The sequence below is a fragment of the Balaenoptera musculus genome, chromosome 9 (genome assembly GCF_009873245.2).
Source record: "Balaenoptera musculus isolate JJ_BM4_2016_0621 chromosome 9, mBalMus1.pri.v3, whole genome shotgun sequence".
Classification (NCBI taxonomy): Eukaryota; Metazoa; Chordata; class Mammalia; order Artiodactyla; family Balaenopteridae; genus Balaenoptera; species Balaenoptera musculus.
Window position 1 is genome coordinate 82,638,851 of NC_045793.1, and position 22,807 is coordinate 82,661,657.

The 22,807-nt window shown below is 37.5% G+C and overlaps 1 protein-coding gene across 8 annotated transcripts in view; it reads left to right on the forward strand.

The window, feature by feature from the left end:
• The window catches only part of CACNA2D1 (calcium voltage-gated channel auxiliary subunit alpha2delta 1), a 496,257-nt gene that overhangs the window by 384,365 nt on the left and 89,085 nt on the right, over window positions 1-22,807 (forward strand). For all 8 annotated transcript variants that reach the window (XR_005021203.1, XM_036863210.1, XM_036863212.1 and 5 more), the window contains one exon: window positions 20,896-21,054. Coding sequence is in view for 7 of the 8 variants with exons in the window: in XM_036863210.1 (XP_036719105.1) it covers window positions 20,896-21,054 (159 nt within the window). In the remaining variant the exon portion in view is untranslated. The remainder of the gene's footprint in view (window positions 1-20,895; window positions 21,055-22,807) is intronic.

The following is a 22,807-nucleotide window of genomic DNA, read 5'->3' on the forward strand; positions in this document are numbered from 1 at the left end:
ATAAACAGTGGGTTATCAAACAAGTTACCACTGTGAGTGAGTAGAGCTTAATCCTCTGGGCAATTCTGTGTACCAAGGTAGATTGCATGAATTAAAATTATTCTTTCCAAGGGGACAGTGTGCTGGAGTATTTGAAGTTAATGACTGCTCCCAAGGGACGTTAATTCCCCAGTGTTCCCAGGCCACCATGTGCACAAGCAAAAGGCTCCCAGAAATCTCGGACAGTTAAATTTGGGCTGATATGTGAGGAAATATGGATGGTGCACCAGTAGCAGCTGCCTCAGTTAGAAACTGAACAGTGCTATTGAAAAATATGCTTCAAAAGACTTTCTGACTAAACAGTAGAAACGGCTTTGAATGAATTTTATGCTTTCAACATTTAGGTAGCAATCAATGATTCTTTCCTAATTAAAATAAAAAACTTAGATGGGATTGCCTTTGAGATTCTTTTTTTTTTTCACACACACACACTATATTTTATTTTTACAAGAGATAAATAGACTGACATCAAGCACTGTAAATGGATGACCACAACAAAAGCAACAATGATTGCAACTACCAAACATGAAACACACTCATACTATGTCATAATACTGACATTCAGTCCAGTAATCCTCCACTGTAACAGGTCCTTTACTGTGCAGTGAAAATTGATTTGTATATTTTTTGCCTCTGAGTCCTTGTGGGATTTTTTTTTTTTAATTCAAACAGAAAGTCACAAAAATTATAATCATCCTCATCAGTTCACTCAGTCCCATGTAATTAATATTTTTTTATCTTGATCTTTTGTTAGCACTTTTATGAATTTATCAGTTTTCCATTAGAGTTCTGAAAATGCTTATTCATTCAGTTCAGCAGTATAGTCAGTTACCAGAAACCTGTACTTGTCAGAGTCTTTTCCATGAATTCCTTGAAGATGAAACCCTTTTATAGGAACATTTTTGCAAAAGCACCAGAGTATACACAGAACTGTCTGTAACTGACAAAAGGCTTAAAAATGACCACGGTTAAAGATTTGATGAAAGTTCATAATAATGCAATTGACAAGGAAATTTAGTTATTTCTGAGATACACATTTTAAAGTAATACTAGAATTATGACTTATAATATTATACCAGAACATATAAGATTTTTAGAAATTTCATGTAGTGTCTGAAACATTTATATTAACATATTTCCATACAAATAACCCAAAGAAAGTTTAGTATTAGTTGTTTTTTATTGTTTGTTTGTTTGTTTTATACTGCAGGTTCTTATTAGTCATCAGTTTTATACACATCAGTGTATACATGTCAATCCCAATCACCCAATTCAGCACACCACCATCCCCACCCCACCGTGGTTTTCCCCCCTTGGTGTCCATACGTTTGTTCGCCTTTGAGATTCTTAATACCTGACAAGTTTTAAGGACCTTTGCTTCTCCTAAAAATATTATGGTTGTTAAATGTGTACTTCTTTAAAGAAAATTGTTAACTAACTTCTTAAGAAACAAAATTGCAAGGTCTTTCCTTGTGATCTCTGTGAATCAGGTTAATATAAACTTTATTGATGCATTAACAGCCCTTTGTAAATCCTTGCTGGGGCGTCCTCACTTGATGTTAACTTGAATATGTGAACTGAAAACATATAGGCAAAGTGAATATGTTGCTTGTAGAAAGAACTGGGAATGCATTTGATATGGAAGTAATGTATCTCAATGTGTCGAGTTAAAAATTATGAAAATATCTCAGTTATGTATTCAAAAATAGGGGAGAAGAGTGATATTAAAAGATGCAAATTATAAGGTGAATATTGCAGAAGATGCTTCATCATACACTATGATGAAGTCATAGTGATATCCCACTCTACTCCCAGAGAAATTTTTTACTGGTCTCAGTTCCTAGTATATTGGCTTATTTAGTTGAGGTTCATTAATTTACTTTGTGGTTTATGGTCCTTATTTACCATAAGGAGATATTTTTGTCAACTATACTCTGATTTTTTTATTGACTATATATTTTTGTTTAATTCTGTTATTTGAGAAAAAACATTAGTACATTTTCATGGTTGAAAAGTCACTAAATGATGTTAGCTGATCATATTATTCCAGACATAGATTTACCCTTCAGAAAATCAATACGAACAAGATCTAAAGTAGGTATGTGTTCATTATTTATCTAATTTGTGTATTAATCTTCAATTTAATCACATTATAGTGAATTATTAGAGTTAATTTTTTTAACACTGCTCATGAGGCAGGAACTGTTCCATGTGTTTTTCAGAGTAACTCATTTATTCTTCACAACAACCTTGTGAGGGAGATAATATTACTGACCTAAATTTTATAGATAAAGAAACATAAAGTGTAGTAACTTTTCTAAGTGAGAAGCCAGGATTGGAGCACAGCTGTTTTCATTTATTAGTCTAGATTTATCCACAAAGTTATGTGGTTGGATCCTGAAGGAAAATATAAAGTAAGTTTACTAATTTTAGTGCATAATCTGATATATTTAAATAAAATTCCAAGCTATTAGAATTCTTAGAAATTCTAAGATAAAATATGATTAGGTTATAATAGCAAGGAGAAATGCTTCTTTTAAATCTAAACTTATTAATTTTTGAAGAAGAAGGTTATTTATGTTTCAGTGGAGGACTTGTTTTAAGAAATCTGCCGTATTTTGGCTTGAAAAAGCATATATGAATTGGATTATTCTTATATTTGCAAATAAACACTTAAACATTATATCTGGATTATACATTTTTGCTTAAGTAATGTGTCTTCTTTTTATAAATTTATTTACTTCCTTTATCATGTGTCCTTTTGCTTCTATCAAACTACATGGATTGTTATTTACATTTATATAATATTTAATGTCAACCACATCAACTTCATAATTTAAAAGAAATTCTTCATTTTTATTAGTTGGGTGAAAAAAAATACCTGAAAGTGATACATTTAAAGAGAATTAAAACTAACACAACATTGTAAAACAGCTATACTCCAATAAAAATTAATTTTAAAAAACTTAAAAGAATTAATTCTTATGTAACATTTTGGTCAAAGAAAAGTAAAATCATATTTTTGTCTTTAAAAGATAGGCCTCTCTCATTAAATAGAAATGTAATAACTTAATGATGTAGAGATTCTGTGGAAAAAAAAAATCTAATATAGTTGTAATCTCTTGGGCTATATTTGCGTGTATGCACGCAGATGTGCTTGTATATTTTTCTCTCTGAAACTGCTTGAAAGCCTAGGAAAGAAGCAATATAACTTTTAGCTTTTGTAACTTCAGGGAGGCATAATAATAAGGCACTGAGGAAACCTGGTAGTGATTCTATAATTAACTCTGACAGTAATCTTCCCACAAAGCCCTCATGCATTTCTCTTCATCCTCATAACCTAAGATCATGTCTGTCATCCAGAGTTATGATGCAGTCTGTATGAACGCTTTCCCAATGTTGCCTAGAACCATCAGACAGAAAAATCAAGCAGCTTCTCACTTTTAGGCTTATGTATCTAAGTTTCTTTATTTTTTTGAGAACGGTAATTTTTATGCTTCAGTCACACATAAAATTGTCAGAACAAATGTTGATCATTTCCTAGTGTTTCTGTAATCTCCAGGGCTGTTCTTTGTTGCAGACAGGAAGCCTGCTGTTAGGCAAAGCTTAAAGGCAGGCATAATGTAGCTGTTTTCCCACTAATCCAGTTATATACTTTGATAGAAGTAAGTGGTAGATGATAAGAGCAGCAATTCAGTCACAGCATGTTCTGATTTGCAGGCAAAATTTCAAATGTTGACACAAAGAGTGGAATTTGTTTATGAAAGTGAGGAAGTTTGACGTATTAGGAGTAAAATACTGCAAGCCAGTGGAGGATGAAAGGAAAATGTATACTGATTATGGACAATATATGAAAAGTTAACAACTGAAGAAGATGGTCTTGTGTTTCAATAAAATCACATATTTTTATTTAAGAATTAGATGCAAATGTTAGGATTTGGTTAATGATCTTTGAGTCAGTTTTCTTGTGGGAAGCTTTCCTAACTTGTGGTCATTTTAAAATGCTATCTTTGATTATTCATCAGAAAGAAATAATCAAAATACTCCTTATAATATCTTTGCTATTAGTTGTAGGAGATAACTTTTAAAAAAAAATCAACTCTACCCCTTGCCCCAACTGTAGTCACTAAACAACAGTTCTAGAGGTGACAATCTCTAAATGCCAGTGCAAAATGAGGAGTGAGGACCCATAGCCACATAGGAGGCTGGAAGGGATAATCATGATGAAAGGATCTGGTGACATTAGTCAGGCTAAGTTCTAGTTAAGTGCCCTACTTCCCACTCTCCTCACAATCCTGCCTCTTAGATGTACTCATAGAATTGCATAGGAGTAATGCACAACCGTTGAAACTGATCTCAGGTGGCCTTGGCCTGCAGCGCCTTGAAGCAGGGTTTCAGCTCCCAGGCAGAGATTGAGGTCGGGTCGCAGCAGTGAGAGCACGGAATCCTAGCCGCTAGACCAGTGGCCAGTGACAAGGCCCTGCCCCTTCGGCTTTGCAGAAATGAATTCCCACAAAGATGGAAAGTAGTGAAACAAGTGAAGTGTTTATTAGGAGGGAAAGGAGTACAGTACATGTGGTTAGACACATGGGCGGACTCAGAGAGAGAGTCGCGCCCTCGCGGTAGTTTGAATCACTCTTTGGGGCGTTTCTTCCGGGTTTCCTTTGGCCAGTCATTTGATTTGCCTAGTTCTGAGTCCGTATTTGGTGTATCTCAGGATCCTGCCACGTGTGCCTGTGCATCTCTGAGACAAGATGGATTCTAGTGAAGAGGCCTACGGGTAGTTGACATCACTTACTATGGGGTGGCGCCCCTCCCTTTTTGACCTCCAAGAAGCTTTCTAGTTGGGAGGGTCTCCTTGACTTGGAGAATGGAAATACGTGGTCTGTTATCTTCTATTTGGGCAGCGCCCAGCCTTCTCTCTCGGTTGTCCTGCTATTCTCGTCTTGGAGTGTCGGTCTACAGGGAATGAATCTCCAATTGCTGGCCTTGTGGAGGGGGGGGGTGCCCATCTGCCTCCTGCCTCAAAACTACTAGTTATGTGAGCTTATACAAGTTACTTAAGGCTTACAGATCTGTTTTCTCCTCTTTGAAATAGGCAGAACCATATTTAACTTGCCTTTAAGTTATTGAGCACTAAATGGAATAACACATGAAAAGTGCTTATTTATTGTAATCATTTTTCTGGTTATTATTATTATTGTTGTTGTTGTTGTCATCTTCCAACACTTTTCTACCAACTGTTAGGAGACAGTTCTTCGTGAATGTGTCACATTTCTTCCAAGTCTGAGCATTAACAGTCAGTTTGCTCAGATTTATGTACATTCCAGGATAAGTAAAGATAGAGATGTCTCCTTCCCCAGAAGAGATTTACAACGCAGAGTAATTAAGATATTGTCTATCTGGAGAGGAGGATGGGCCAGCTGCCAGCAGCCCCTATATGAGATCAAGGCCTTCCTCATCTTGGGATTCCTTGCCTGAAACACACCTACTGCCTATGCAGGTGACCCCCAGCCCTCTTCCCATTCTCCTGTGGGAATTGAGTTGTGAGTGTGAGCAAAGGTGGCAGTCTGGCTCTTGGTACTGCTATTGGTATTGCTATGAGTAGTAAGCGGCCTTTTCTCTCTGACCCAAAGGGCTTGTATTTTTCTGCCAGTGTCTATGAAGCTGTAGGTGGATTACTCATTAGCTTGCAAGAAGGATAAAATCTCAGTTCTTGGCTTGACAGTTTAACACCTACTAATGTCAGAGCGGGGCTTTGTTTAAATATCGAATTGCACTGTATATGCAAGAAAGACATGACTTGGATTGTTCCTTTTCCTATGTGCTTTAAATTTCAGTTTTCTTTCTAAAATATCCCTAATGTGTTCCTAGACAAAGGCATGGTTTTCTTAGCTTAGGAACTTTCCTACTCTGCATATGATAATGAGCACATTTGTAAGTTGTGGCACAATTTAAATTTAAAAGTGATTTCTCCACCCTTGCAAAACAGGCCCTTTTGCCAGAATTCAAGTAAAATAAAAGATATTTGGCACACCAGTACAGTTTTGTGACATATGAATTCTAGGAGAGTAATTTCATTTCATGTCTTATCAAATAGTCACCCATCTAGATTTCAGGAAAACTTTATGTTGATTCATATCTCATTTATGTCAACAAACAAGAATATTGTAGTTTATGCCCTTCCTTCTTAAAGTGAGGTCTGTGGCCAAGCAACCTGAGCAGCGCCTGGCAGCTGGTTAGAAATGCAGAATCTCAAGCTCTACCCCAGGCCTGAAGAGCCAGAATCTGCATTTAGCAAGTGTCCCAGGTGATTATTAAGCAATGAGGAAATCAGGGTACCTTAGGGAGGTACTTTTAGCAAAGTCCAGCAGGCATCTGTGTGGGGCTTGTTATAACTAATCATGCATATCATTGACTTAGATTTTAAGACCTTTTAATTCATAGAATTGCTAGTTCTGTGGACGTTTATGAATATTTTATTTTGCAGCCATTTGCTTTTTGTAGGGAGGTATTAAAAAAGAGCAGAAAGAAGGAGTCGAATTAAGTTCATTAAGAGAACCAGAGTTTTCTCTCTCTTATATACTTGTTTTCTTTAAGGAAAAAAAAAAATTAAATCACTATATTGTACACTTGAAGTTAACACAATATTGTAAATCAGCTATATTTCAATTTTTTAAAAAGTACTGTTAAGGCAAAAAACATTGGTGCTTCTTAGAATTATCTTCATTTAAAAGACATAAAAAATAAGACTGTGACGAAAAGAGTCTGAAATAATGGACAAATTTAGTAATTATATTACTTGCAGGGCAAGTAATCAAGGTTATTTAATTTTTTTAAAATTTATTTATTTATTTATTTATGGCTGTGTTGGGTCTTCGTTTCTGTGCGAGGGCTTTCTCTAGTTGTGGCAAGTGGGGGCCACTCTTCATCGCGGTGCGCGGACCTCTCACTATCGCGGCCTCTCTTGTTGCGGAGCACAGGCTCCAGACGCGCAGGCTCAGTAATTGTAGCTCACGGGCCTAGTTGCTCCGCGGCATGTGGGATCTTCCCAGACCAGGGCTCGAACCCATGTCCCCTGCATTGGCAGGCAGATTCTCAACCACTGCGCCACCAGGGAAGCCCCAAGGTTATTTAATTTTTAAAAAGAGATTGCCAGAGGATAACTTAATTGCTTTGCAAGTATAAGGAAAGTTTATAGGAAGGTGTTGACAAGTATGATAAATATTTTTCCATTAATTACATGATGCACTAAAGATAGTTTTTCGAAATTAGTTGTATTTGCAGTTTTTGAAATAGCAAAGTAATTCTTAAGGTGAGGCAGAGGGAATACTTTAATTTTGAATTGAACTATAGTTTTTAAAAGTACAAAAGTTATTGATTTATTTGCTGGGTCTAGAAGGTCTATGAAAAGACTTCATGTCCAGTAAACACATATGAATAACTGCACCTAACAGGTAAAATTTTTCAAAGTTCAGGGATACCTCAGAGATATTACCGGTTCAGTTCCAGACACCACAATAAAGCAAGTATCACGAACTTTTTAGTTTCCCAGTGCATATAAAAGTTATGTTTACACTAAATTGTGGTCTATTAAGAGTGCCATAGCATTGTCTTTAAAAAATGATGTACATACCTTAATTAAAAAATACTTTATTGCTAAAAATGCTAATCATCATCTGGGCCTTCACTGAGTCTTTTTTTTTAATAAATGTATTTATTTTATTTATTTTTGGCTGGGTTGGCTCTTCGTTGCTGCGCGCAGGCTTTCTCTAGTGGTGGAGAGCAGGGGCTACTCTTCGTTGCGGTGCGCGGGCTTCTCATTGCAGTGGCTTCTCTTGTTGTGCAGCATGGGCTCTAGGTGCGTGAGCTTCAGTAGTTGCAGCACATGGGCTCAGTAGTTGTGGCACATAGGCTCAGTAGTTGTGGCTTGCGGGCTCTTGAGCACAGGCTCAGTAGTTGTGGCTCATGGGCCTAGTTGCTCCGCGGCATGTGGGATCTTCCCAGACCAGGGCTCGAACCCTGGTCCCTTGCATTGGCAGGCGGATTCTCAACCACTGCACCACCAGGGAAGCCCCCTTCACTGAGTCTTAATCTTTTTGCTGATGGAGGATCTTGCCTTGATCCTGACCATTGACTGATCAGGGTGGTGATTGCTGAAGGATGGGGTGGCTGTGGCCATTTCTTAAAATAAGACAACAGTAAAGTTTGCTGGGGCGGCGGGGAGAGTGCTGTATAGATGTCATTTTATAACAAATTTCAGACAGTGATAAAATACCTTTGTGTTTTAAGTGACCAGAGTCATTCTCACTCATATTGTCAGTATGACAGTATCTCTACTCTGCAAACACATTAGGTGTGTGTATCTTGCTCATTGTATTCTTTAGGCAAAGCCAGCCATCATCACAAATGTTCTTTATTCAATTAGGGAAGATGTTCCAAGTACTCAGCTTCATGCTCCATGAAAATATTAAACATATTGGTCAGCTCTGCATCACAGTGTGGGTGAAGAGGAAGTGATCATAGAGTATGTGATCATTTGGTCATTTCAGTAAAGCTTCATCTTTGGGAGCTGGCACGCAAATTTCCACAGGGCTATGAGAAAAATACTTATATTAGGAATAATACTGATACAATTATTATATCTCGAGAATGATGGAGAGAAAGCTGCCCATATTTCTAGTTGGATGAGTGCTCTGGAATCAGAATTGCACACTGGTTGATTAAAAGAAAATACAAATATCAAGTTGTTATGAGCAAAGAAGCTAAATACAAATTAATTCTGAAGCAAAAGAGTAGCACACTCTCAATTGCTTGAAATTCTTATAAGTGCCTATATTTAGAGAGGTTTAAAAGTTTTCTGTACCAACATGTAAATAGAATATATTAAAAAAGATACTTGGGACTTACTCAGAAATTCTTTCAAGTTTTTGACAAAAGTCAACAGACTGAATTTTGGGCATGTCATGATTCAAGTTAATGGGAATATTTGTTTAAAAATGACATTTATCAGAAGTTTTGATGGGCCATGATTTATAATTAGAGGCAAACATAAATTGTGTCTTAATAATGTTCTCAATATTTTCACTTTTTATTGATGCCATTTTCTTTTGGTATATACAGAATTTATTATTCCTATGCATTTATGTAATTCTTCCATCATAGTTAAAATTTTCAGATATAAATATGATTTTAGAATTTGAGGGGCTTTCCAAGTGATCTAGCAAAGGCTTTTATTTCAGAAAGAAAAACCTGAAGCTCAGAGGAGGTAATTGAATCAGTCATGGCTGTGGGTGCTTATTACAGGCAGGGCCTGGACTAGACCTGGTTTTCCTAAACTGAATTAAAAAATAGTCAATTCTTTATTAAAATTTTTTTTCTATAGGCCAAGGAGACTGTAAGACAGCAGCCAGTGTTAGGGGACAGCAACATCAATTGGAGGACAGGAGTGATCAAGTCCCAGAGTGCTATTAGCAAAGATACTTGTGGCACCTCTAACCATGGGAGGGTGACCACATGTCTGGTTTTCGCTGAACAAGGATTAATAATAGAAATTAAAATCACATTCACAATATTAGCAAAAGCCATGAATTACCTAGCAGTACTTTTACTAATATATTTAGGACGTGCATTTTATTTTATTTTATTTATTTATTTTTATTGAAGTATCTTTGATTTAAAATATTTTACCAGTTTTGGGTATACAGCATAGTGATTCAGTATTTTTACAGATTATACTCCATTAGAAGTTATTACAAGATATTGGCTATAATTCCCTGTGCTGTACAATATATCCCTCTTGCTTATCTATTTTATACACAGTAGTATGTACCTCTTAATCCCATAACCCTATCTTGTCCCTTCTCCTTCCCTCTTCCTACTGGTAACCACTAGTTTGTTTTCTATACTGTGAGTCTATTTCTGTTTTACTCTTTACATTCATTTGTTTTCTTTCTTAGATTCCACATATAAGTGATATTGTATGGTATATGTCTTTCTCTGACTTACATCACTATGCATAATATTCTCTAGGTTCATCCACGTTGCTGCAAATGGCGTATTTTCATTGTTTTATGGCTGAGTAATATTCCATTGTAAATATATACCACATCTTCTTTACATATTTGTCTGTTTATTGACACTTGGGTTGCTTCTGTCTCTTGGCTATGATAAACAGTGCTACGATGAACATTGAGGTGCATGTATCAGTTAGAATTAGTGTTTTTGTTTTTTCTGGATATATACCCAGGAGTGGAATTACTGAATCATATAGTAGTTCTAGTTTTAGTGTTTTAGGAACCTCCATACTGTTTTCCATAGTGGCTACACAAATTTACCTTCCCACCATTGAATATTATACTGACTGTGAATTTGTCATAAATGGCCTTTATTATGTTGAGATATTTTCCCTCTGTACCCACTTTGATGAGAGTTTGTATCATGAATGGATGATGAATTTTGTCAACTGCTTTTTCTGCATCTATTGAGATGATCATGTGGTTTTTGTCTTTCCTTTTGTTAATGTGGTCTATCAAACTGATTGATTTCCATATGTTGAGCCATCCTTGTACCATGGAATAAATCCAGCTTGATCATGGTGTATTATCTTTTTTATGCATTGTTGGATTAAATGTACATTTAAAGTAATTATTGGTAGGTATGTACTTATTGCTGTTTTATTACTTGTTGTCTGGTATTTTTTTATAGTTCTACTCTGTTCATTTCTTTTTCTTTTTGCTTCTTCCCTTGTGGTTTGATGATTTTCTTTAGTAGTATGCTTGTGTTCCTTTTTTTTTTTTTTCTACGTCTATTGTTGGTTTTTGATTTATGGTTATTTTGGGGTTCATACATGTTGACCTATAACTGTATCTAATTGTTTTAAATTGATAGTCATTTAAGTTCAGACACATTCTAAAAGATCTGCATTTTACTCCCCTCGCCCACATACTGTGTTTTTGATGTCATATTTTGCATCTTCATGTTTATCCCTTGTTTACTGTAGTTATGGTTCTTTTACAATGTTTTGTCTTTTAATCTTTATACTGGCGTATTTAAGTGGTTGATCATCAATATGTGCAATATATTTGCATTTCATAGTGGGATTTCCCCTTTCATATAGATTCTTACTTCTTTTTTACTTAGAGAAGACCTTGTAACATTTCTTTTAGGGTAGGTTTAGTATTGATGGACTCTTTTAGTTTTTGCTTGTCTGTGAAGTTCTTTATTTCTTCTTCTATTCTAAATTATAATCTTGTTGTGTAAAGTATCCTAGGTTGCATGTTTTTCCCTTTAAGGACTTTGAATATATCATGGCACTCTCTTTCGACCTGCAGAGTTTCTGCAGAGAAATCGGGTGATAGCCTTATGTGGATTCCCTTGTATGACTCTTTGTTTTTCTCTCATTGCCTTTAGAATTCTCACTTTAACTTTTGCCATTTTTATTATGATGTGTCTTGGTGTGGGTCTGTTTGGGTTCATTTTGTTTGGGACTCTCTGTGCTTCTGGATATCTGTTTCTTTCTTCAGGTTTGGGTAGTTGTCAGCTGTAGTTTCCTCAAATACATTTTAAATACCCTTTTCTCTCTCTTCTCCTTCTGGGACCCCTATAATGCGAATGTTGGTATACTTGTTGTTCCAGCGATCTCTTAAAAAGTTTTCATGTTTTTAAATTTGTTTTTCTTTTTGCTGTTCTGTTTGGGTGATTTCCATTATTCTGTCTTCCAGATCACTTATGCATTCTTCTGTATCACTTGGTCTGCTACTCATTCCTTATAGTGTGTTGGGGTTTTTTTGTTTGTTTTCTCCAGTTACTGAATTCTTTATTTTTGATTGGGTCTTTGTAGTATTTTCTAGTTCTCTGTTAATGTTTTCACTGTGTTCATCTATGCTTTCCCCTAATTCAGTTAACATTTTTATTACCAATGCTTTGAATTCTTTATCTGGTAAATTATTCCTGTTTCATTAGCTCTTTTATTCAGGGATTTTCTTTTGCTCTTCTAATTGAGAGCAGTTCCTCTGCCTTTTAATTTTGCTTAAATTTCTCTGCCTCTATGAATTAAGGTGAAGCAATTACCTATTGCAGTTTTAAATGTGTGTGCTTATGTGAGAGTGTCCCTGTACAGACTGCATGTGCCCAGTGCCTTTGGTGGGAGAGCTGGATTTGATGTGGATGCAAGTAACATCTTTCTTCAGGATGTGCTGGCATCTGTCACCCTGGTAGGGGGTGGGACTGCACCCAGAGGGGCTAAAGCTGAAGCTGGGTGTGAGGCAAGACTTCCCCCTCTGCTCACTGGCCATCACTGCACTGTTGTGGGTGGGGTCTGATCCCAAGTTGCTGGAGCAAAAGCCTTGATGGTCAGGCCTGAGTTGGTTCTGTTCTCTTTAAGTTTGTGTTGTCCTCTCTCCCCAAAAATGGGATCCTTGCCCCAGAGTGGGGGGAGTGCTGAAGCCAGGGGGGCCCATGTGAGCTCTTGGCTCATGTTGTCCACAGACAGGAGTCTAAGCTGTCTCAGATGAGCTGCCCCTTCAGGTGCCCGCAGTTGTTTCCCTTGCTCTGCTCAGACACAGCCTTGGGTGCCAGTGCCTTTTGTCCCTCACAGATGACCACAGCCCTAAGACTCTGCTGCCCCCACTCTGTGGTAGAGCCACACCACAGGGCAGGCAGGGCCCGTATGGACTCCCAGCATATACTGGGGCATGAGCTGTGATGGAGCAGCTGCCATCAGAAATCTGGGCTTCTTCTGAGGCGCTGCTTGAGTAAATGCCAACAATGGCCACTGTCAGTCCACCCAGGCTCCACCCTGGGATCGCGGCGCCTCTGTGTCCCTGTGTTGAATCTTCTTCCCAGTTGTGGCCACCCCAGAACCAGTGCCACACTGTGACATGGAATGAGCGGGGCCAGGGCGTTCTCTCAGCTCGGGCTGAGCCGGGCAGCAAGGTGGTCATGGGCCACCGGCAGCCGCTAGAGTAGTCTTCTCTTCACCCTGATTTGGGAGCAAGCCAGCGCATGCATGCACCCCTCACAAGTGACGTCCAGGCTTCCTGCAGCCCTCCTGGTCATTGCAGAGGTCCTCCCACCAGCCAAAGGGTCTCATCTCCCCCGGGCAGGACACCGGTACTGGGCTACCCCATCTGTGGCTCACACCGCCCACTCCCCAGGGAGGGTCTCCGTCTGTGGAATCTCCCTTTTCCTTTGAGTCCCCTCCCAGGGGCACAGGTCCTGACCCAATCACTTTTCTTCCCTTCCTACCCAATTACATATATATCTTTCTGATAGCCTTGGTTGTACAGGAGTCCTGATGACAGTTTCCAGTGAGAATTGTTCTACATGTCGATGTATTTTTGATGTGTTTGTGGGGGGAGGTAAGCTTCACATCCTCTTACTCTGCCATCTTGATTGATCTCATTAGGACTTGAAGTTTAAGAAAGAGAAAAGAGGGACTTCCCTGGTGGCACAGTGGTTAAGACTCCATGCTCCCAATGCAGGGGGCCTGGGTTCGATCCCTGGCCGGAGAACTAGATTCCACATGCGTGCCGCAACTAAGACCCGGTGCAACCGAATAAATAAATAAATAAATAAATAAAATTTAAAAAAAAAAGAAAGAAAGAGAAAAGAGTGTATGAGATGTATGTATAAGAGTTGAAATGGAGGAACAGTAATAAATGTGGAATTGATGAATAATTCTTCCTGGAATGAAAAGCTGACTCATGTGAAGATACCAGTTTGTCCCAAAATTATTGGTAAATGTGGTTTTAATTTGACAAAAGACAGTTCTGAAGTTCAATAGGAAAATAGTGGTGGAAAAAGTAGCGTGACAGAGTATGGCAGCTTATTCTTCTGGCATAAATTAAAAGTGATTAGACACCATGGAGAAGAGTCTCAGGGGTTTGGGTTTGAAGTAGAGTCCTGACCTTGGTTGTTGAGTGACTCAGAGCACTTTCCTTGACACGCTAAGCCTCATTTCCTCAGCTGTATATTGGAAACCATATTACAGCTAAGACTTTAAGCTTGGTCAAGGTTAAGTGAATTAATACATGTGATGTTCTTAGATTGGCATAGCTGTGATTTTCAGTACATGTTAGCTAATATTTTTATTATTAATATTAAAAAGTAAGAAGCTGGTGAAATAATGGGAACAGTAAAGGAATATGCATCCAAATAGTAAAGGAAATATATCCATAATCTTAATTTATTATACACAGTGGATCAGGAGCCAATAATTATTCAATAAAAGGGAAAACTGGCTATTTGAAAAAAAAATTGCTTAATCTAATTGTCCCCTCATGCTATTGGGGAAAATAATTTCCACCATGACTAAACACCAAAATGTAAAACAAGCAAACAAAACCATCAAATATTAGTAGAAACTGTAGATGTTTATTTACCTGAATAATGGATGGTTTTCTAAGCATAAAAATATTTTAAGAAATCATAAAGAACAGGATCAAAAGTTAAAATTAGAAGGTAAGCAACAAACTGGAAAAAATACGACTTACAATTCACAGGTTTATATGATAATCAATATGTGAGAAAAACTTTCACTTCATTAGCCACTGAGGAATTCAAGTAATTATTGAATATTGAAATATTATTTTAAATTACAGTTTAGCAAATAAAAATGTTGTGTGTCTGAGAGTGAAGTGAGACTCTCCCACATATTTAAATTGGCTCAATATATCTGGAAAGTAATTTGGCAATAGATAAAAACCTTAAAGTCATTCTTAACTAGGAATATGTACATATGCATGTGGGTAAATGCTATAAGCTATTTTCTCTGGATTTTAGAATAACCATTTTGTTTCTTTATAATATTTCCTAGTTTCCTATGAAAAATGGGAAAATCAAAATAAATAACAAGTATTTTAGTAGGAATAAAGCAACCAAGATTTTGAAGATCACAGCCTCTGTTCACTTTCCTTTTATTTTCCTTCATTGCCATCTGGTGTCCAAAATGTAGATCGCTTCTGATACCACAATTCGTAACTACTGCCTGATATGCAAAATTGTTTGCAGTTTATTTAACTTAGATAATCCATTTAAATTACTTTATATAATATAAATTTGTTATATAAATTATTTACAGTAGTTAATTATGTAAAGTAGTTTACTTATATTTTATAATTTAAAAAAATATGCATGTTCCAAAGCAGGCCAGTCTGAATTTGAGTTGTTTTTGCTGATCATCTACACAGCGTGAGCCCATAATTTTACACTGTATTTCTTTTTCATGGCAAAAAAAAAATAGAGTTTGAAATACATGGATGAGGTGAGGGGGTGGAAATTAAGGACATACTGAGTGGTCAGACAAAGATTAAATGGGCCACTTTTTCTCTGCAGTTCCAAGTGGAAGAATATCACCTTTGGATTTATTTTGCCTTTAATTCTTCAACAGTCTAGGGGAAAACTACTTGAGCCCACCAACCTCTTCAGTGGGAGCCTTGGTACTCCATGAAGGTGTATTATAGGTGCCATTTCTAGACAAGGTTGCTTTTCAGGAACTTGATGCTTCTTTGACTTGTGTATATCAAGGCAATGTCAGCATTTCAGCATTTGTATCTCAGGTTAATCCAATGAGCAGCAGAGCCTCCTCTCTCAGAAATATTTTGTGGATGATTTCTTATTTGGCACAGGACATCAGAACAAAAAATAGACCTTGCCTTTACAAAACAAAGAGTTTAAGTTATTTCATTTGAGAAATTAACAATTTGTTTGGGTCTTAAATTATCTTTTAATTTGATATGTGTACTTGATTGTGGTATTTAATAGAAAGGTTCATTGGAAGCATTGAAATTTACTGTTCATGGTTATTCCCAGAGACTGTTTCAAGAACTAAATTAATGTTTGAGGGCCACTTGTACCATCCCAGTAGTGAACTTTATTTAAGGGTCACTAAAGCTGATATTGTTTATATGAATCTTTCTCATGAATCTAGGAATCTATTCTTATTTCTTATGAAGTATACTAATGTTCTTACTAAAATAATTTTTAAAACAATAGAGTTGCAGTTGATTTAACATTTACTATGTGCCGGGCTCCATGCCAGGTGTTCTGCATACATCTTCATTTGGATATTTTAATAGTGTCTTTTTGGACAGAGTATTTATATTTTTAAGTGTACAAATTTAACAAGATATTGCAGAACTAAAATACAGGTTCTATACTTAGAAGCCTTTAGCTAAATTATTGATCAGTATTTGTGCACTGTCTTCTAATTTTCTTAAACTCCATACATTCATTCAGTAAATATTTATTTTGTATGTTTATTGTACACCAATTATATGGATACCTATTAATATGTCAAGTACAGTGGTGGGATGGCTATTTTCTTTTTTGGCCATGGCTTTTAATCCAGTCAAAGAGTCTATAAAGATGTCATACAAAGAAATATAGAATTATGACTGTGATGTAGTCCATAAAAAAGATATATCTAGGCCTATGAAACTTTTAATGGGGTGATTTGACCTAGTCAGGGAAGATCATGAAAGCCTTTTATAAGGAAAGAATGTTGAGGTAAGTGGGACAACAAGTGTTGTAGGCGGAAGGAGCAGGGTATGTGGAAGAGGAAAACAAAAGAATGTTCAAATGCTGGGGCAGAGATAGAAATCCCTCCTCATTGCTACCCCAGATGCTCACGTTAACCCACACACCTTCCTGTCTCAGCATGCTAGCAGAGATTTTTCTCAGCATTTCTGATAAGGGACCTACTTGGTTGAATTTTCTGGGATTGGGAAAGGAACGAGTGTGACGTTAGTTTGGATTTGGGGCTCTGTAAGATTAGTTAAGTATACATATTTAAAAGAAGTATTTTCTTAAGAGATTATAAAAGCAGGACTCCTTAAATCTATTTTCAGTCACCATGTAGTATTTCAAAACTGTATAATGCTATATTATTAGACTTTTGCCCTAAGTGGTGGTTAATGTATTAAATATGTGGTTTATAAATTACAGTCTGGACACATGTCACCAAAGACTGTAATTTCAGTTCGTGAAAGTAAATCTGTTCTTTTTTTTTTTTTTTCTATTCTAAAAGCAAGTGAGTCTAAGATGTCTGTGAAATATATACTTACCTAAGTCAGAACTTTTCACATTTCTCATTCCTTTCTTGGAGAATAAGATTTGCCATAGGGACTTATACTTTGTGAGTTATTCCTTTCTCTGCATTATTTATGAGTTTTGTTATGAGTATAATTGTAGTATTTCTGTTATACACCACTGAATTTGTATTTAATGAACTGAATTTACATTTAATCAGTTTGTATTAAAGTGACTTAATGAGATGCTTCACTCTTCTGTGTTAAAAGCAGGTTAAGGCCAACCGAAAGACTCCGGGCAATACATGATTCAGTGTTCATTTTCTGCATAACTTGTAATTTTATCAAGTTTCATGATTTAATTAAATCACATAATAACATTTCCTGTAATCATTTCTAATGATTCTTTAAGGTCAGATGTTTTACCGTTAATGTATTGGCAATCTATTTTTTATTTTTACTTTATTTTTTTACTTTCTAACACGGGAATTCTCACATTCTTTTTCTTTTAAAACGGGATGTGTAGCATAAGATTGTGTCAGATTATCAAATAATGGGGGGGGGGGGGAAGAGGCAGTGGTATTCGGATCTGAAGATACTGACTTTTCAATGATTGACTTTATTGAAAACAAGTATATTGGAGCTTTGTTCTCATATATATGATGTACCCAAAAGTAATGTTCAAAGTAAAAGTGAGAAAGAACTCAATATTTATCTTTGCAAGACATTTTGCTTCCTGTTTTATCTATACTCTCTCCAAACCTTCCACCTCCTGTTTTACTTTATGCTGATGACCTTGCTTCATGGTCCACTGGAGACAAAAGCCACAGGCAATAATATCATTTCCCCACACCAAATCTCTGTACACCCAGCGGCGGGACTCAGCCCTCGCTCTTCTTTCCCAGAACAATGAAGTGGATACATGGTTTCTTACAGGCTTGTTCCTCTGGGAGCCTCTGTATCCCATCCTTCCCCATCTTCACAAGAGCTTCGTTTTTCACCTCTGTTCTGTTGCCTGCACCGTTTTCTTCCTTCTCTCTTCAAGATAAATCCTCTCTTGGTCTAGTGACCCTTCACTTTAAAGAAGCCTCTCCTCGACCCCAGTCCACCCCTTCAGGGACCACCCTGTTCATTCTCTGCCTCCCAGCCGAGGTGCTCTGAAGACTTGCCTCTGCACGGGCTAATCCCTCCCATTGTTCAGCGCGCTCCATCGGGTTCCACTGCCCCCCACCCCACCCCCCGACCTCCAGACGCTGCCTGTGTAACGCGGATGAGCGCAGTGGGTGCTTTTAAGTCCTCATCTTTCCTGTCTCTGCCCCGCAGTGTGTTCTTCTTGAGACTGTTTTCCTCTCATCGTCTGAGACAGTCCAGTCTCCTGACTTCCTTCCTGCCTCCAGGGGATCTTACTCCTGCTCAGTTTTCTCAGGGACCCCTCCTCTGCTTCACTTTTATTCACGTGGTTTTAAACCAAATTTCTCTGCTGAAGCTTTCCGTGTTTTTTATATTTAATCAAGACTTCTGAGCCTCTTGCTTTCAACGTTATGGTTTCTTGACATCTTCATTTGCGTATCTCACATACTGAAGTCTCACCCGCACTTGAACTGTGTGCTTCTCTCCGCTAATCCTCAAGTGTCCCTGAACCCGTCCCTCCTCCGGCCACGCAGATGCCCATGTTAGAATTCTCTTCTTACTCAACGCAGACCCAGTGCACCATCAAAGGCTAGTGATTCTTTCTCCAAAATAGGTTTTGAACCCCTCTTTTCGGACCATCTCCATGAATAACAAAGCCACTTTGTCTGTTCAGCTGGGTTACCGCAATAGCCTCCTAATTATTTTCCATCCTTTGAATTTTGCTCACCTTACATCCAATTCCTAAGCGAGCTGTTAAAGTTCTAGATTAAATTATTTTGCATTTGGCTTAAAACCTTTCGTGACTGGCCGTTTGACAGAGAATACATGCCTAATTGTTTAGCATTTCCATTAGACCCTGCCTCCGTCCCTGAGCTTATTTCATGTCATTAGTCCTCATATGAAACTGAGCTAAACTCTCCATCTTTGTTTCCCTAAGAGGCTTCTTTTCTTTTTGTCACATCAGGGCCTTTTTACGTGTTGTTCTATCTGCCTGGAATGTTCTTCCTCCATAGTCTTCAAGGAAACATTTCTGTGGAATCACAGGAAATGCCATTTCTTAGGGAATTTTTCCCCCAACTTCTTACAGTCCGAATCAGAACCCATTCTCCAGATATTATCCCTTAGAAATGAGGATTATATTGCTTTACATAACTCATCATGATTTATTGTAGTATGTTGAGAGGCACTGCGGGAGTAGTTTAAATCCCAGACTCTTGCTACAGTGCTAGTCTGAATCCTGACTCTCTATTACTTATTTGTTACGTGACTATGGACAAGTCATTTAACTATGCTTAAGGTTTCTCATGGGTAATAATACTACTTACTTGCAGCGCATTTTCAAAGAGGAAATGATTAATATTTGTTGAGCAAATAGTCAATGCAGCACAAAGTAAACACGTGTGAGTGCTTACATACATATATATGTGTGTGTGCATAACTTCCCTCATGTCTGAAGGCACAGAGCTCTCACCTTCCACAACTCTGGACATATAACAGGCCGCCAATGAATATTTGCTTAACGGATTGATGAATTGTACAGTGTACCTTATCACTAGGCTTCAGGGATCTTCAGAGAAAAAAGAATGATGCATTATGTTTACGAGAATAGATAATCACTTATGTAAGAATATATTTTGGCTTGTGATCCACCTATTAAAATCGTTATGTGCTTTTGATCTGAGAATGTCTTCAACATTTGATCTGGCCAGCCCCTTTCCTTTTAGCAAGTATGTTTTTTTATCATTCTCATTTTGCAGATGTGACAGTCTAGGCCCCAGGAGCCTAAGGGGCTTGTACACGTAGCACAGTTAATAAATGATAGGACGATCCCATTCATTTTAGCGCCCTGATCTTCTTGCTGGAGTCGCATTCTTATCTTTTTGGAAATATCCAGTGAACTGTGTGAATACTTTTTATACGGTTGCTGAAATTACTTTGGTGATCATTCTTAAATTTTCAATTTGGGGCAGATATTATTGGAGTTTGTTTTCTCCTCCTACAGACTCTTTGTTGTTCAGGCCCTTGTCACTCACAGCAGTAACTCTGCCATGACCTGCTTGCCTTTTCTCTTGCCTCTGTGATCCCACTGCATTCCCTATATAACCTCTAGAGTGATAGTTCTGAAAGACCACTCGTTGTTCTTGAGTCTTTCAGATTACTTTCCTGTTTTAACCCCCATGGAAAGACTACCATCAAATTTCAAATTTACTAAACGTCTGTTCCTGACATTCTGTGTACCACTTTTCCATTTAGCGTTTCCTCATGTGAGGCAAGTAAAATGCTCAGTTTCTCCCTGTATTCTGTGCAAGCATCATCATATCATTTCTGCATTCTGAATATATTTCATTGTTTGTTGAGAGTCTTGTGGGTTTTTTTTTTTTTTTTGGAATCTAAATGCTCATAAAATTTGAGAGCTGGGAGGGACCTCACATAACTCAAATCCCAAATTTATAATCAGGGAAACCAAGCTAGGTTCAGGAAAGTGTCAATAAGCGACAGGCTAATACAGTAGGGGTTGGGGCGTGGATGAAAATTACTGTTTGATCTTTAGTGCACTTCTGTGACCAACCTACTCACTTTTCTTTTTGAAAGAGAAAGCAATGCAGAAGGATTGAGAAGTATAACACAAATTCAGTAAAAATTGCATGATTGATTTTAATGTTGGTTTATACATTTACCTTTTTATCTTTTGCAGTTTAACAGCAATGCCCAGGATGTAAGCTGTTTTCAGCACCTCGTCCAAGCAAATGTAAGAAATAAGAAAGTGCTGAAAGATGCAGTGAATAATATCACAGCGAAAGGAATCACAGATTATAAGAAGGGCTTTAGTTTTGCTTTTGAACAGCTGCTTAATGTAAGTATTAATACTACCCCCTTTTGTCTTTTATTATTGAATTGTAGGATCTGAATTTCAGTATCCTGGTAGTTACAGCTCTGTAGGGTTAGATAACAGTTCTGTTTTTCATTCGTTTAGAAAGCAGATGTGTCTAGGCAGTAGAAATGTTTGAACTTTTTAAATTTTTAAATCCAAAATTCATAAGGTATACAAAATGTAGATTTTCTTTTTCTTTTAGATATTTTCTTCTACCCTCTTTTTTCAAACTATGTTTAAAAAATACATTTGTAAGGTAATTATTTAATTTTGAAGAAGCACTGGAAACTTAGTTGGCACATTTAGAATATCATCTCTTTTGTCTTATCTCAGTTAGTACTGTATTTATTTGGAAACTTGTGCTCTCAATCATCAAAAGGTTTCTGGAAATATTTCAGTTTTAAACATCTAGTTTGAGTCTTCAGGTTGTTCCTAAATATACAGAAAGGTCCAATGGTTAACATCAAGGTAGACAGGAAGAGCAGAAATTCCTTCCAAAAAGAAAATTCCCTTGAATGAATCATCGATGTCTATAGTTAGGCTTTTAGACTCTGGCACACCTACTCCCTGTCCCATATCATAACAGTATTATAACATGAATCTCACACTGCGGACTAGTATTTTCAAATGGCCGTGTTGTCTGTTTCATTTGAACTATTTGAAAGCAGGAGCTGTCATTCAGGTTTGTATCTCTTCTGAAGCAATATTATTGCAATGGTTCAGAGTATGGACCTAACATCTCTCTGCCTTGGTTTCCTAACTGGGGTTGTGTAAAGAATGTCCACAGACTCTGTGGACATAGCAAACCACATAGAAAAGCACATGAGACTGTAGGCTGTTGAGTTGGTGTTATAATTAATTAATAACTAGCATGTGGCTGGGACAGAATCAGCACATAATTCCTATCATATTTGCTGAGTCACTAAATAAGCCCTTATATTTGGTCTTTTCTGCAAACTTGATTTCATTGTTCCCGAAGTAAATCTTCTAAACAGTTTTCAAGATCTCTGATTGGGTGATGACTCGTTGATTTGTTCATTCAGCCAATATTTATTGAGTGCCTCACAGTTTATCCTGTCACAGTGCTATTGCTGAAATTCCAGACATAAACAAAACCATTTGCTCTCCAGAAGGTCGAGCATAACATGCTAAATCATCATTTCTCATATAACGTGTTAGTGCTGTTACAGGGTATTCACAGTGTGTTTGCTCGGAGCAGCTTGGGGAAGGGGGCTCAACTTACCCAAAGGAGGTCAGAAAATTGTTGCACTTCCTTGAAAACAGGATTTTGAAGAATGAGTTGAATCTAGGTAGGTGGTGAGGGAGATAAAATGAACAGCATCGACAAAGGCACAGAAGCATGGGGTGTCATGCACATTGAAAGAATTGCAGGTGGATTGGTATGGCTGGGCCATAAGCAGTAGTGGAGAGGTGATGGAAATGGAAAGACCATGAGCTGCCTTTAAATGAAGTGTGTAGGGGCAAATGAAAAGTTTGTGGTAGGAGAATGACATGGTCTGACGAGTGTTCTACGTTAAGAAGCTATTGTAGAAATCCTGGTGTTGGACTAGACGTGCAGAGATGTTAAGGCGAGTGACCTGATTGGGTGGGTAGGAGGGGTCCTGGGAGGGGGAGGGGGTGATTCCAAGTTCTCTGAACTGGAAAACTAGGTGGATGGTGGCACAGGAGTCTACAGAGAGGGAATGTGAGAGTAGAATTTTCAGTTATTTGGAGT